At 44.9% G+C, this 15,807-nt stretch overlaps 1 protein-coding gene across 2 annotated transcripts in view; it reads right to left on the bottom strand.

The window, feature by feature from the left end:
- Positions 1-15,807, bottom strand: part of LOC143983254 (uncharacterized) — a 78,815-nt gene that overhangs the window by 39,767 nt on the left and 23,241 nt on the right. For both annotated transcript variants that reach the window (XM_077482726.1, XM_077482725.1), the window contains 2 exons: positions 10,482-10,620; positions 5,522-5,941 (listed from right to left, as the gene is read on the bottom strand). In XM_077482726.1, the coding sequence (XP_077338852.1) occupies positions 5,522-5,941; positions 10,482-10,620 (559 nt within the window). The remainder of the gene's footprint in view (positions 1-5,521; positions 5,942-10,481; positions 10,621-15,807) is intronic.

Here is a 15,807-nt window from a genome sequence, read left to right as displayed (position 1 = left end):
TGTAACGTCTCCCAGATTATGCAAGAGGCTCTTTCCAGCTATCTAAAAAGGACCTCAGGTAAGACCTGGGATCGGTTACAGTTACAACAAGGGGTGGTCTACCAAAGGGGCCCCTCTGAAGATCCCCAAGAGAAGTGGCAACTTCTCCTGCTGGAACAACACAGAGAGAGGGCACTGATCACTCTGCATGACCACCATGGTCATTTGGGAGCTGAGAGGACTCTTCAACTCATAAGGGGCAGGTTCTACTGGTCTCACATGAGGACTGAAGTGGAGAGCTATTGTCCTTCCTGCATCAGGTGCATACAACAGAAGACTCTGCCCCAGAGGGCTGCCCCAATGGGCCAAGGGCCAATGGATCTGGTCTGCATAGATTTCCTATGTTTGGAACCCGACCTGAGTGGGCAAGGGGACATCTTAGTAGTTACAGATCACTTTACCCACTATGCCCAGGTGTTCCCTACTAGAGACCAGCAAGCAACCACAGTAGCAAAGACCTCGTAGAAAAGTTCTTCGTCCATTATGGTCTACCCTGACGGATACATTTGGACCAAGGAAGTGACTCTGGGAGCACACTGATAAAAAGACTGTTGGATCTACTAGGCATACAGAAGTCCAGGACTACTCCCTACTACCCACAAGGGGACCCTCAACCAGAAAGGTTCAACAGAACCCTCCTGAACATGTTGGGAACTTTGACTGCAGAGCAGAAGACCTATATATATATTTGCTTATAGTTTATAACAGATTATTTTGATTGAATAGTACTGCTGTATGATTTATTGCTATATATATATATATATATATATATTAGTAGATGAGTCGAAGATCTTTTTTTTTGATTATCCACTTCCCGACCAGCACACGACAATGTACGTCAGCAGAATGGCGCACGGACAGGCAAATTGGTGTACAGGTACGTTCATTTAAAATCGCCTCCATGCCATCGCATGCGTGCCGGTCGGGACTCTCGTGAGTTTGGTCGTGGGTCCCGCAGACTCGATTGCCGTGGGGATACACCAAAATACCTACAAAAGTGAGTACACCCCTCACATTGTAAATATTTTATTATATCTTTTCATGTGACAACACTGAACAAATGACACTTTGCTACAATGTAAAGTAGTGAGTGTGTCAGGAAAAGTTTCACCTGCTGATGGCACTATCACTCCCAGATCTATGGGCCACAGTTCCGGTGTCAACCAGCGGATGTCTTCCAGCAGTCTGGAGCCTTCATCATCTCCTGCATTCAGGCTTCACCTGAGACTGATTGCAGGAGGTGTACTTATACCTGGCAGATGCTTGCACACATTGCCTTGGTATTGGTGACTTGTGCCCTGACCTGTGTTTGCTAGCCTGTATCCTGTGACCCTGAACTGGTTCCTGGACCCTAGACCTGCAGCCCGATCCCTTCCGCCTGCTCTCCCTGACTCCTGTTATCTTTCTCTGTCCTGTCTTGCTCCCAGCCCTATCTGCTTGATCTCCCGTGTATGACCCTGGCTTGTTCACGATTATGATTGTATCTTATATATACGTTTGGTTTGGATAGTTATTATTGTGTGTCACCGTGGTTGGTTTATTTTATTGTTTGCCATATTAATAGTGTGTTTACTTTTGTTAATTACTTATCCATTAATAAATCATTTATACTTTACATGCTTTTGGTTCTCTCTATTGCAGTCCACACTTTTCTGGTTGCACCGATCCCTTACATAATACCAAGGCCATCCCTGACCAGAAGTGGCTGCACAGAAGAGCCATCTTGGTTCTGCTGTTTTTGCTAAAATGCATCCAGAAGAAGTTGTCTATTTTCTTTACTGTGGCAGAGGATAAGAATTATTGCAGTCAGATATTTAAGGAGTGGGCCTAGGGTTGCCACCTGTCCGGGATTTACCTGGACAGTACGGGTCATCATATGCCTGGGTTTTGTACTGCCTGTAACCCGGGCACATGATTCAGCCCAGAACAGTAAGAGACCATTCAGGTGGGGGGGTGGGGTCATCGGCACACCTGTCACTGTGAGGCAGCAGCAGCGGCATTGCTTTTAAATAAGTACACCGTGCCTGCGGTGCTTGAGAGAGAGGGGGTCTCAGAGAGAGAGAGGGGTGTCTGACAGAGAGAGCGAGAGAGAGAGAAGGGTCTGACAAAGAGAGAGAGAGAGAGTTGGGGTCTGACAGAGAGAGGGGGGTCTGACAGAGAGAGCGAGAGAGCGGGAGGTCTGACAGAGAGAGTGAGAGAGCGGGAGGTCTGACAGAGGGAGCAAGAGAGCGGGGGGTCTGACAGAGAGAGTGAGCAGGGGGGTCTGACAGAGAGAGAGAGAGCACGGGGGGGGGGGTCTGACAGAGAGAGAGAGAGGGGGGGGTCTGATAGAGAGAGAAGGGTGTTTGACAGAGAAAAGAGGGGGTCTGACAGAGCGAAAGGGGGGTCTGACAGAGCTAAAGGGGGGTTTGACAGAGCGAAAGGGGGGGGTGACAGAAAGGAGAGGGGGGTCTGACAGAGAGGTAGGTCTGACAGAGAGGAGAAAGTAGGTCTGACAGAGAGGAGAAGGGGGGCCGGCTGACAGGGCAGATGAAAGAGAGATGGACCTCATACACATCAGGTGTATGACATGCAGCATGAGTTAGGACTGCAGAGCATGCAGGGCTGGCGCGATTATCCAGGCACAGTGCAGCCCTACATCCACATGTGACCAGCAGCTACGGCTCCCAGGCGAATTATTCACAGACATTCATGCCCGCCATCCGGTCCGTCCCTAACATGACCTGCAGCCTGCTTGGCCAATCACAGAGCACCTGCCACTGCCCTTTGTGAACATTGATAGCAGGCATGGGACAGGATGATCATGCACCCCAGATGTTTGTTGCGCCCGGAGCCAGAGATCTGTCTGCCACAGGACGGTTGATATGTGTGCCCGGGTTTCCGATGGGTGGAATCCCGGGCACATGTGTCCAAACTTGAACTGTCCGGGTCAAAACTGGACAGGTGGCAATCCTAGTTGCACTCAGACTCAGTCAGATTGCAAAACTATTTGCAATAGCAGCTACGCCTCTTCAATGTGGACATTAAATGTCAGAATCATGCCATATAGGACAAGTATGACTTAAAGCGGGGTTCCACCCTAAAGTCGAACCTCCGCTAATCGGAACCCTCCCCCCCCCTCCGGTGTCACAATTGGCACCTTACAGGGGGGAGGGGGGTGGAGATACCTGTCAAAGACAGGTATTTACACCCACTTCCGGGCATAGACTCCTGTGGGAGTCTATGTCATTTCCTGTCCTGCCGCGCTGTCTGCTGGGACACACACGGGTCCCAGTGACAGCGCGGAGAATTCCTATTGCGATGCGCGACTCGCGCATGCGCAGTAGGGAACCGGGAAGTGAAGCCGATTCGCTTCACTTCCTGATTCCCTCACCTAGAATGGTGACGGCAGCAGCCGAGAGCCGAGCGATCGATCGGACTCGGCTGCCGGCATCGCTGGAACCCGGGACAGGTGAGTGTCCATTTATTAAAAGTCAGCAGCTGTAGTGTTTATAGCTGCTGGCTTTTAATATTTTTTTTTTTAGGTGGAATCCCTCTTTAAGTAGATAATGTTCACTAGAAGCTCATTGACTCTACATGTTTCGCTTCTTCAGGAGCTTGATGAGCATTCTAAGGAGAGAGAGGCAATCAATGATTGTAACAGTTTGTAATAGTCTATATATAAACACACAAAAATAATAAGGGTCTCAGCAGATGCGTGAAAGATTGCAGGATCACATCCAAGGGCGGACAGAGGGAATGCAGCCTTATGTACACATCCCAATCAGGAGTGTGGAAAGACTTTGCATTGGTTGTAATTGCACCCAGTGTGATTGTAATTGTTGCACAGCTGGGCTTTACTCAGATAACGAATAGGTCTACCCATTTTGTCCACCTGGCCTGAACTACCAGAAGAACCACCAGCCACCGGTTTGGAGGTCCCCGGTTGGCTGGAGGACTCACAGTTTGGACACCACGCTGTGGTGTGTGCTGATGACTGGCAGTTGGCACATACTGGAAACTTTTGGCTAGCGAAATGTCTGCAAAATACTTCCATGTCGATATTGCCCCAGCATGTCACCACCTGAAACTGAGCCCAAGTAGCCGCTACCTTTGCTGCAAATGAACGATGATAATCGTAAAACGTGAAGCCACTGTACTTGTGAGCCAAATCCACCACCTTATGCAGGTATAAGTCAAACTCTTCCCTCCTACCCGGACTGACTGAACATACAATGTCTCTGAAGATGCCAAACGCTAGTACAAATTCGGGCACACTGAGTTTGCGACTGAGCCTCGGATCCTTAGTCTTGAGCACCACCGACACCTCTCCACAAGCAAAAGATTTGTTCTCCGTAACATCTTGTGTCGCTATTAGTAGCGAGGCTAAGTTGACATCCTTTCCTTCTAAAATATCTTTTTTGATATTGGCAGGAATTAAATGGGCAGGGGATACAGAAGGCAATACTGCCAATGGTGAAGGAGCTGCCGAAGGTAATGATAGGACATTACCTGTAGCTGGGCTTGGAAGAACCGGAGCTGGGGGTGCAGCAGGCACCCCCATGCTGGCTGTTGCTGCCACACTGATAGAGTGGGCTTCAATAATCTCCATTCTATCCTGCAACTGCAGCATGGAGGTCGAGAGTGTATTTAATACTGCATGTATCTGCGTCAAGGAATTATGCACCAAAGCATGTTCCGTGCTGGTAGATGACAGCGGTTGAGAAGGAGCTGGAAACAATAACCTGAAAAGTTCTGCTTTCCTAGCCATGGTCGGGAAAGAAATACCCCTCTGACGAAGCTCCACTATCAGCCTAGGAACTGTCCAATTCCTCAATGAAGGTGAGCTGCCATGCTCTGAACCACTACGAGGGGTAGGTGGGATGAACGCGAATTCATCGCTCTCCGTTACGTGAGAGATAACAATATCTAAGAAGAAATTAACTGAGAGGAATGAGAATGAAACAACAGTACCACCAACAACACTCCTATGTGCCTCGCTAAATACGTGTGTAAAAAGATGACAGACCAACAGCGCGTGAAATGAGATAAGTGACCAACCATCCTAAGGTGTATGGACTGAGTAAGCCCGAGAAACCTGCAGCGCAAATACAGGCAATTATCAAACGAACACTCACAACCCACAGACCGTGGTGGGTAGATATGAATGAAATGAATGAATGCGACGTATGATGCGTGATGTACAGGCGAGAAGATTGTGGTCCAAACAATCAATTAAAAATGTAACCTCAGCCTGTATGGATCTGTAGACGTGACAGACCCCGACATGTAACTAAACTAGCTAGCACCCTTGATGAAAAGCATACCCACACACCTTGCTTGTAGCGGACTAAGTGGCGCTTGCATAGGACTTGGCCTGTAGGGTTGCTACAAGTGAATTCTCTGGGGCATAAGAACCCGTAGAAGGCCGGGTACATAGCTGCTTGTAGGACCATGCAAGGGAGGAGACCGAATGCAGATGTAGTCAGGATAGTTGACATACCTCTAATGATGTCTCCCGTTATGGGTAAGCGTTTGATGCTGACCACTGGTTGGAGCTTCTGAATGCCACGTAGAATGGCTCGTATTGCGTGAGATGTCAATAAGTAGGGTTTTGCGGGGTCCCGAAGGGACAAGAAATGTTGGATACCGGCTAGGTATAGCCGCATAGTGTTGTGGGATAGAGTCAGCTGGGTATGACAGTGTGAAATGAAGGCCAGTATGTGTTTGATGCCAGACGTTTCCTCGGAGTGATGTGTCAGGAATTTGTTGAAGGCCCTCCAGGCTGTCTGGTAGGCCTTGAGGGTATTGCGGGAGAGTGAGGAGTTGATAAGCAGAGTTGCTGTCTGCAGATGTTGAGCTAATCCAGGTTCAGCTGAGACCAGGCCGGGATATTGGCTGATACAGGATTGGCTCCGGGCATCTGTTCAAAAAAGGATGTGTAGTTAAAACAGGAGAGCGCATCTGCTGCAAGTTTGTGCTTGCCCGGAGCAAATGAACAATAAATATTAAACTGAAATTGTAATGACAGTTGTACCAGCCTATGCAGGAAGGACTGCAAGGGATTTGGACCTGCCTTTATTTATAATTTCTGCTGTGGCTAGGTTATCGGTAGTGAAGGCCATGGTTTGCCAAGTCCAGCCATGGCCCCAGAGCTGTGTGGCTGCCACTATAGGGTAAAGTTCGAAGAGGGAAGATGTGTTGGTGAAACTGGGTATTGCTAGTATCTGTGGCGGCCAGGGTGCTGCAAACCAGAGATGGCCAAAAATTGCTGCAAAGCCTGTGGATGCCGCTGCATCTGTCACTACCTGGGGTGACAGTGAAGACACGCTGGGAATGAATAATGATATACTGTTCCAGGTGGAAAGGAACTCCTCCCACATGGAGAGGCCCACTACTGCTGCGGTGTCGAGACTGAGGACTTAATTGGGATCTTGCATATGGGAAAGGTACACTAGTGGGCGGGACACAAAGGCACGACCCTGTGGGATGATGCGCATGGCAAAATTGAGCATCCCAAGAAGGGATTGCAGTTGTTTCTTGGTACACCCTCTGGTGCGAGTGAAGTCTCGGAGGACAGCCCTAATGCGGGTCAGTTTGTCTGGAGGGAGGCTGGCCTGCATGGTGCAAGTGTGCAGATTGATACCAAGAAACGTGATCGTCTGTGCTGGACCATCGACTTTGTGCTCAGTGATGGGAACATTGAGATTTCTAAACACAATTCTTAGCTTGTCGAGATCCCCTGGGGATGAGCTGGGTGGCTCTATTAGTAAGACGTCGTCTAGATAATGGATGACCTCTTGACACTGGGCTTTGTGTAAGAGGATCCATGTAAGTAATTGCGCAAATGTGTCAAATAGCCAGGGGCTACTCTTTGACCCGAAGGTCAACTTGGTAGCGAAGTAATACGCCTCCCTCCATCTGATGCCATGCCAGCACCAAAGGGACGGGTGGTTAGGTAGGAGTTTAAAGGCGTCCGATATATCGGCTTTGGAGAGCCAGGTACCTGTGCCTGTTTTGAGTATAGCCTGGATCACCATATCCACAGAGGCGTATTTGAGGGAAAATTCTTAGGAGGGGATAAGGGAATTAAGACTGGGGATGGGGGAAGAATGAGGCACTGACAAATCGTACACAAGACGTTGTTTATTGGAGAACTTGCCCTTGACAAGGCCAATAGGGCTGACTCTCCATGTTTTGAAGGGGGGCTGAGTGAAAGGGCCTATCATGAAGTCCGGGTCTATCTAGGTCTGTAGGAGCTGGTCTATGGCCTGCTCATCGGTGGCCACTGAACGAAGGTTCCTGCATTCATGGGTCATGTGATTCAGAGAAATGAGGCCAGTGTGGAAGTCTTCCGTGAAGCCTTGGATAAGATAAGTGGCAAGGGAGGGAGTGGGGTGTGTGGAAATATAGAAGCCGAGCCATGTGACATTGACCCGGCTTAGTCATGCCTTTTTCAGTTGCTTGACCTCGCAGTGGATCCTAGAATGTGCCCTCTGGCATAGGGTGCAGATGTGAAGCAGGCGACACTGGCTGAAGTTACAGGAACCATAATTAAAATTATTGCAGATGGCCTCTCCTCCCACGGTCTGGACTGGGCATCTGAGTTTTCTGCCTGGGGCATGGGTGCAGGGGCCTACTGGCCCTGAACTGCACCAGAGGTAGAAGGATTTTCAAAGGGGTGACTGGCTGTGGCATTGGCGCACCAAGTGGCGGTGTGGGTAGCCGTTTGGCAGATTGCACACAATGGTGAGCGTAGTCCAGCAAAGTGGTGACAGAAGAGCTCCGTGTCCATGACACTCCAGTTTGTGGCCGTTTGAAACTGTAGGAACCTGGCTGCTGCTTTGGCGGAGAAGGAGCGATGGTAGTCGTAAACCTGAACCCTCCATACTTGTAGCCCAGGTCTACCACAGTATGGAGGTATAGATCCAGCTCTTCCCTTCTGCTGGGAGAGGCTGAACATATCACATCCCTCATCATACCGAAGGCCAATGTGAACTCCCGTACTGACAATTTCCTATTGAGTCTGGGGTCCTTGGCTTTAAGGACTACTAAAATGTCCCCCCAAGTGTTGGCTTTGTTCTCTGCCAAATCATGCACAGAGATGAGCAAAGAGGCGAGGTTGACATCCCTGCCTTCCAGGATGTCCTTCCTGATGTTGGTCGGAAACCAAATGGGATGGGTACACAATGGAACTCCACCCTAGGGTACCTGCAGAAGGGTTTGTTATAGCCTGGACTACAGTAGGATCAGTGACAGCAACAGCCGGGCAGGACTCCAGGAGTTGCACTCTGCTCTGGACCTCTGAAACTGAAGAGATGAGGACAGAGATGACATTAAAGTGTGCAGCTGAGATATAGCCAACGAGATGGAATCTAGGGAGGCCTGCTAGGTGCTGGGTCCTGCTGTGGCTGGCGGAGGAAAGAGAGGCTTCAAGAGCTCGGCCTTCCTAGCTGTAGCGGGAAAAGGCACCCCTCTACGCCTCAGCTCTGCGGTCAGCTTTGGGATGATCCATCCCCTGACTGTACACTGGCACTCTCTGAGATCGGAGAGGGGGACAGAGGGGCCGTGAGATCTTCACTGCCGGCCTGGGACATGGTTCTGGTATACTAGCGCCCTAGGTGTGGTGAATTGTCCTCAGGGTTGAGTCTTGACTGAATGGAACCTAATGAGGGTGACATGAATTGTCTCGCTTGTACACCCTAACTGTATACGTACCTAAGCGGTGTGTATATTTACTCTCCTTTTTTTATTTATTTTTTTTATATTACCTGGGGGGGGGGGGGGCACCGTCCAAGCTGGTGCAGGGTGGGCCTACTGAACTCGACTGACCTGAAGAAAGACGAGAGGTGAAAAATCATGAAGAATTTGTTTACCTGTCTTGATAAAATGACTAGAACGGGGACTAAAACAGGCAGCAGTGAGTCAAAAAATGAAATGAATGAAATGTTTGCCTTGAATGAAAATAAAATATCTGCCATGACAGAGGTTCGACTCGGTCGTGTCGCCGTTGTGACTGACAGCGAACCGGATTCTGGAACATTCCACACATTCGCTTCATTCTCCGCATTGACCTTGTGTAGCGCTTTTCTGCATTGGCCAGGAATCAAACCCAGCATATCAGGCTGGATTCTCAGCTGCTCCCTGGTGCCCCACACACACAGTGTGACTTGCACTGCAGGAGAGGACACCCTCTCTCCCTGCTTGCTGTAGTGCCGCACACACACTGCCAGAGTCTGTGCCCCCACTCTGTCCTTACCAGCGATATCTCCTGATTCCCAAGTCCTGGTGGGTCTCTTTCACCTCAGTTTATTCCATTGTTGGCACTCACTGCAGGGCGGAAGCCGGGAGGCGGGGCACTTGGAGACAGAGCAGGGAGGAGAAAGTTACATCCTCCTCTTCTGTCTGGGACGGTCCTGGCAGTCAATGGTTTTCTTGGCGGTGGACAAAGGGCAGTGGTGGGCTGCAGAAGCCCCATCATGGCAGCGGGCAGGACTTGATGACAAAATCAGTGGGGTTAATCCAGCCCTGATTTTACTTCTATAATTCCAGCTACAGCATCCCTGGCAGCGGAGTGCTATTCAGGGATGCCGTAGCTGGAACTATAGAAGTAGCATCAAAAAATGCGGTCACTTGCCTGCTCATTCCCCAATCAGTGGCTTCACTCAGAAGAATTACACAGCCAAATAAATAATAGTCCCACTTGCAGAGTAGCAGCGCTGCCATTGTTCATTGTTCAGAGGTGCTGAAAATAAGATCCGTCACATTCTGCTGACAAAAAAGTCCTGGGATGTGTTGGATGTGCCTGGGCATTAGGGTGTGCCCAGGCACATCCGACACACCCCGTGCACACACCTTTGCCATCTGAGAAGATAAAGAGCCACATCCACAAAAGACTTTAAGCTGCCATTAATGCTAAAGGGGGGAATACACGGTATTAAGAACTGGGGTATGTAAACTTTTGATCAGGGTCATTTGGGTAGTTTCTGTTGTGATTATGTTTTAAAAAGAGTAAACACTGTTGATTGTTAATAAATGGCTTCAGCCAAACACTAAACATGAGTGAAAGAAAAGTTTTTGTGTTATTCATATTCTCTGAAAAAGAAATCATAAATTCTGCCCGGGTATGTAAACTTATGAGCACAACTGTATAGCTGTGAATTAGAGCCCCTTCATACCAGGTGTGTTGGGCCTGTGATGGCCAGCCTTGCTCAGCCCAGTCCTAATGCAAGACAAGGAAAAAGCCTTGTTCCATTTCATTCTAGTTCACACGACCGCAATTGCGGCCAATAGAACTTAATGAAATGTGACATTTCAATAGTGTTTGCCAAAAAAAAGCAGTTTACAGTACATCAGCACCTAATGCAGTTGTCGATGTGTGCACAGGCCCATAACCAAGAGTGTGATGCAGACAATGCATTTAACAGAGTTTTTTCTTTAATACAGGTTACATATGTTCTTACCTTTCAGTATACTTTCTTTGGATTGCCCTGGAAATTTCTTCTCAATCTGAATGAGTGTTGAATTAAAAATATCTACTGCCTGGGCAATATGCGTTTCACTATCCCAGGTTCCCTGAGGGGTGTGGTGCCTTTTATCAACCTGCCAAAGTGAATGCAAGTTATATAAGCAGATTTAATCAATGCCAGCAAATAGCAGTGATGATCTATAACATTGTTAATGCTAAAGCTAAACCTTATCATTTATGTTAACCACTTACCAACCAGGCCAATTCTGACATTTCTCCCATACATGTAAAAATCATAATTTTTTTTACTAGAAAAAAATGACATAGAACCCCCAAACATTATATATGTTTTTTTTTAGACCCTAGAGAATACAATGGTTGGCATTGCAACTTTTTATCTGGCACGGTATCTGTGCAGCAATTTTTCAAACGCATTTTCTTTTTGGAAAACAACTTCCCAGCCGAGGCAGCGCTATTTGTTTGAATGCAGAGGCCGGGCGTGACATAACCTCGTGCCTGGCTTCCGAACGATCATAGAGACTCCGGGGACCATCTGGTCCGCCGGAAATCAGTATGGTAAACAGCCGGCGGATCCTGTCTCTGTCTCACCAATGGAAGCGGTTAGTCGGTAAAAGCACCAGAGAGTGGCGGGACATCCCCTCTCGCCGCCCGAAAGAACGATCAAGCGGCAGAACCGTCGCTATGATCATTCTTATGGTGTAGGGCAGGGATATGCAATTAGAAAAAAATAAACCGCGCTGGGGAAAAAATAGTGAAAAAGCAAACTAACAATGTGTAATGTAGGCAGCAGCAATAAATGCGATATAAACACTCAACAATAATACAAGAATACAGAAAAGCTGCGCCAGCCCACTAACCAATTATGTAAAAGAAATAAAATAATAAAAATATAAATAATTAATATATAAATGATTGATGCAATCAAAAACACCTCAAGTGCATAAGAATCAAAAAAGTGCATAAAAAATGACAATGCAAAAAATCCATTCATGGAAAGTTCATGTGTAAGTCCATATGATTAACAATTATGTTCTTAAATGGAGACACCACAGTGATTCAACACACTCTGAATGCGCACGAAGTGCCTGTCACCGTATAGTGAGTGCGCTTACCAGAGGGTATATAGATTGGAGCGTTATAAATAGATGGTAGGTCACACCAAAGTAATCCTCCTTATAATGGGTCAGCTCTCTGCATCTCAACAGCACTCCCCAAAAAGTAATCTATTCCGTGGTCCCAAAAAGGTACTCAGTGGTCCACAGGAAAGAAAGGAACCAACATAGCGTAATAACGTTGAGACAATTTATTAAAAATAAAAAGTAGCGCACTTACATGTAAGTCGAAAGTATACAGCATATAAAAGTAACGTAAAAAGCCGGCCGGCAAACAGGAGCCCGTCCTCCTCTCCTACAACGTGGTGGCGTCACTGCGTGCCTTCCCAGACACGTTTCGTCATACCTGACGTTGTCAATGCCCATTTTAATTGCGGACAAGTGAGTTTCATAAAGTTTATTCGTGGGCGTATAGACCCCCAAATAAATTTTGTACATGCTGTGCGAAATGATGTGAAAAATGTGTTGGGGATTTGAATCGGAGCCGTTTGAAAGAGGTATAGCAATCTAGGTAAAATATTCATTTTGACTATGGCTGCTCTACCAAACCAGGAGAATAAATTATTTGACCATTTTTTAAAGTCAGAAATTATGGAGTGAAGTATGGGTATATAATTTGCCATATATAAATCTGAGATTTTGGAAGTTAAGTTAATACCCAGATATGTAATAGAGTGTGTATTCCATTTAAACGGGAAATATTTTTGGCAGTGTTTGCATTGTGTTGATGTAAGAGAAATATTCAGAGCAGTAGACTTTGCAAAGTTAATTTGGAGGTTGGATAGTTGTTGGAAATGTGTAAGTGATTTAAGGAGATTTGGTAGTGTTATACGAGGTGCAGAAAGGAATAAAAGGATGTCATCGGCGAAAGCTGCTAATTTGTATGAACGACCTTTTATATTTATTCCTTTAATGTCCGGGTTTTCTCTAATACACCTCAACATAGGTTCTAATGTAAGAATATAAATCAAGGGGGATAGAGGGCAACCTTGCCTCCTTCCATTTGAAATAGAGAAGGCGTTCGATAGGTGGCCATTTATCCTTACCGCTGCAGTGGGATTAGAATAGAGCATGTGTATAAAGTTAAGCATTTGCTGCGGGAGATCGATTGCTTGTAAAGCTTGCGTCATATAATCCCAGGCCACTCTATCGAACGCCTTCTCCGCGTCCAATGATAAGAGGAATCCCCTCTCCTTAGAAGTGGATAAATAGTGTTGAATGTTAAGAGCCTTAAGGGTATTATCCCTGGCCTCCCTACCAGGAACAAAACCCACCTGATCTAGGTGTATTAGTTGGGGAATTAATGGGAGAAGTCTATTAGCTAGAATTTTTGCATACCATTTGAGGTCTACATTCAATAGAGATATGGGTCTGTAGCTAGTGAGCAGAGTATCTTTCCCAGGTTTCGGGATAACCGTTATATGGGCAGATGTTAAGTCTCTGGGAGGAGTGATGGGTGTATCATAAGTATTAAAAGTTTTGAGAAAGATAGGTGTGAGAAGGTCACTAAAGGCTCTATAATAACCAACATTCAATCCATCTGGACCTGGGCTTTTTCCAGGTTTCATCATGGATAGTGCATATTTTGCTTCTTCCATATCTAGTGGTCTATCTAATTCTTGGTTTTGGGTAGCTGTGATGGGAGTGGGTCCAAATTTTGAAAGAAAATCCGCAATCATTTGTGATCTCGGCATAGCTTTCGAAGGCGAATTCGGGGTAGAAAGATTGTACAGTTGAGAATAGTAATTTTTGAACTGATCAGCTATATCATTAGTATTAAGTAATTTACGACCTTGGGTATCTGAAAGGGCATGAACTGTCGTTTTGGCTTTTTTTGATTGTAAAGCCCTTGCCAGAATTTTGCTAGCTTTATTACCAAATTCGTAGTATGTTTTTTGTGTCAATATAAATTTTCGCTTAGTTTGTTTATCTAGTAAGGTAAGAAGTTGCTTTCTAGTCTCAATTAATGAATTCAATACTGTTACAGCTTGCGAATGTTTATGGGCTTTCTCTAGTTGATGAATTCAGCTAGTTAACTCTTGGAAATGTTTTAATTTTTCTTTTTTCCGTTTAGCCGCTGCTGCAATGAATATACCCCTTATGACACATTTATGTGCCTCCCATATTATAGGGGGTGAGGTATCTTCTACCTCATTTTCCTTGAAGTATTGTTGCAATCTAAGTTTTACATGTTTGATAGTATCGGTGCCAGTCAAAAGCGATTGATCAAGTCTCCAAATGGGAGAGCGCGGATAGATTTCAGGGAAGGATAATTCAATAATTATTGGATGGTGATCTGAAAGATACATGGGACCAATAGATGCTTTTTGAAGGAAAGTTAGATCATTCTGAGATAGGAAAAAGTAATCTATCCTGGAGTATTTATCATGTGGTTTAGAATAAAACGTATAATCTTTACAATCAGGGTATAAGGATCTCCAGGTATCATGTAATAATAGGGATTGAATTTCACTTTTAATGCTTTTCAGAGCAGAATATGTGAGGGACGAAGTCCCATTTGAGGTATCCAAAAGGGGGTGTAGGGGAACATTAAAATCACCACCCAGGATTAGGGTTCCTTCTTGGAAGGAAGTGAGATCTTGAATGAGAGTCTTAAAGAAGGGTACTTATTATTTGGTGCATAAATATTTGCTATCGTTATTTTTCGTCCATTGCATGTTCCTTTCAGAAAAATAAATCTACCATTTTCATCAATCAGTTTATCTATTATTTGTAGAGGACAATTTTTGGCCAATAAGATCGATACACCTTTGGTTTTAGATTCAGGTGTCGTGGAATGATAAACCTCTGGATAATTTAGGTTTTCAAGTTTAGGTACCGATCCTGTACGGAAGTGAGTTTCTTGTAATAGGATGATATTCGCTTTGTCATGTTTCATAGTGTAGAGTAATTGGCTCCTTTTTTCCGGTAAATTGAAACCTTTTGCGTTTAAAGAAATTAATTTAAGGCAGGTGGGGGTAGACGAAGAATAGGTAGGTATCATTTCTGCTTTTTTGAAAAAAAAAGTGTAGCAGAGAAAAATCAGGCACAGTATAGAAAATTGTAGTATTAAACGAGAGAAATTCTACTGAAATTGATATGTTAATTATGACAATGAATGAGTATATAGACCTGAGTCGATCTTGAGTTTGAGTGACAGAAATCTATTATTATACAACTATTGTTACAAGTTATATTGAGATTAGATTAGAGTATAGGGGATTGTATGGAAATCCGGCTATAGGTGAGATCCCGCTCACCTATTTACAAGAAGGATATCTATTTGCCGGGGAAAGGTAGTGGATATTCACAGTTGGAATTGAAATAATAAAGTATGTAAAACTAATCCACTTTGTGGGGTACGTGATTACCTTTCGAGATCAATGAATCAGGGGGTACCATCAAACCATGAGCCTCAAACTGGCAAATTATATTGTGTATTGGGGGTATATAATTCGTATTAGGGGATATATATCTAAATTAATCATAAGAAGCGAGAGGTGCAAGACCATAACCATTATATATCTGTCTACCATTATATAATAAAGATGCATATTGGTTAACCATGAAGAAATGACTGTCTATGACAATAGATAAAAATGAATATCTACGTAAGTTGTCAATAAATGAGAGTCTAAGAAGAGAAAAATAAAAGAAAAAAGAAAAGAAAAATATTATCAGCTAAAATAAGACTATGTAAATCATATAGATTAATTAGGAGACTCTATAGGTTTAGAGTTTACCTATATATAAGAGAGCAAAAATACCCTAAAATAATATCTACTGTATTCATGTCCGATTGTATTCATCGGAGTATGTTCAAAGAAAATCTGTTCAATAACTAATAAAGAGTTAATTAATTAAACAATGGTTAATACAACTATATATGTTATATATCATTAAGAGAAAATCACTTAAAGGCGACATGCCTAACAATACACCTGGAAAAGAAAAAAAAAAAAAAAAAAAAGTACTTGGGGAGTATGGAGAGTAGTTGAGGTTTGTAAAATATTATTCGGATAGATATACTGGGATAGCTAGATATAAGAGAAGATAACTTATATGGTTTTTCCTTTAAATCAAACAATACTACGGGTATTTAAATATATCAGTTGAGTTCCGGGTACACCTCTATTTGTCATTTCAGAATATTAGGTAAAAATATAGCAACGAAATCTGATGATCTAT

This window comes from Lithobates pipiens, unplaced genomic scaffold, assembly GCF_037356315.1.
Source record: "Lithobates pipiens isolate NorthernLeopardFrog02 unplaced genomic scaffold, aLitPip1_a1.2 Scaffold_16, whole genome shotgun sequence".
In the NCBI taxonomy this organism is placed as follows: Eukaryota; Metazoa; Chordata; class Amphibia; order Anura; family Ranidae; genus Lithobates; species Lithobates pipiens.
Note: the sequence above shows the minus strand (reverse complement) of the source record. Positions and strands in the feature narration are given on the sequence as shown.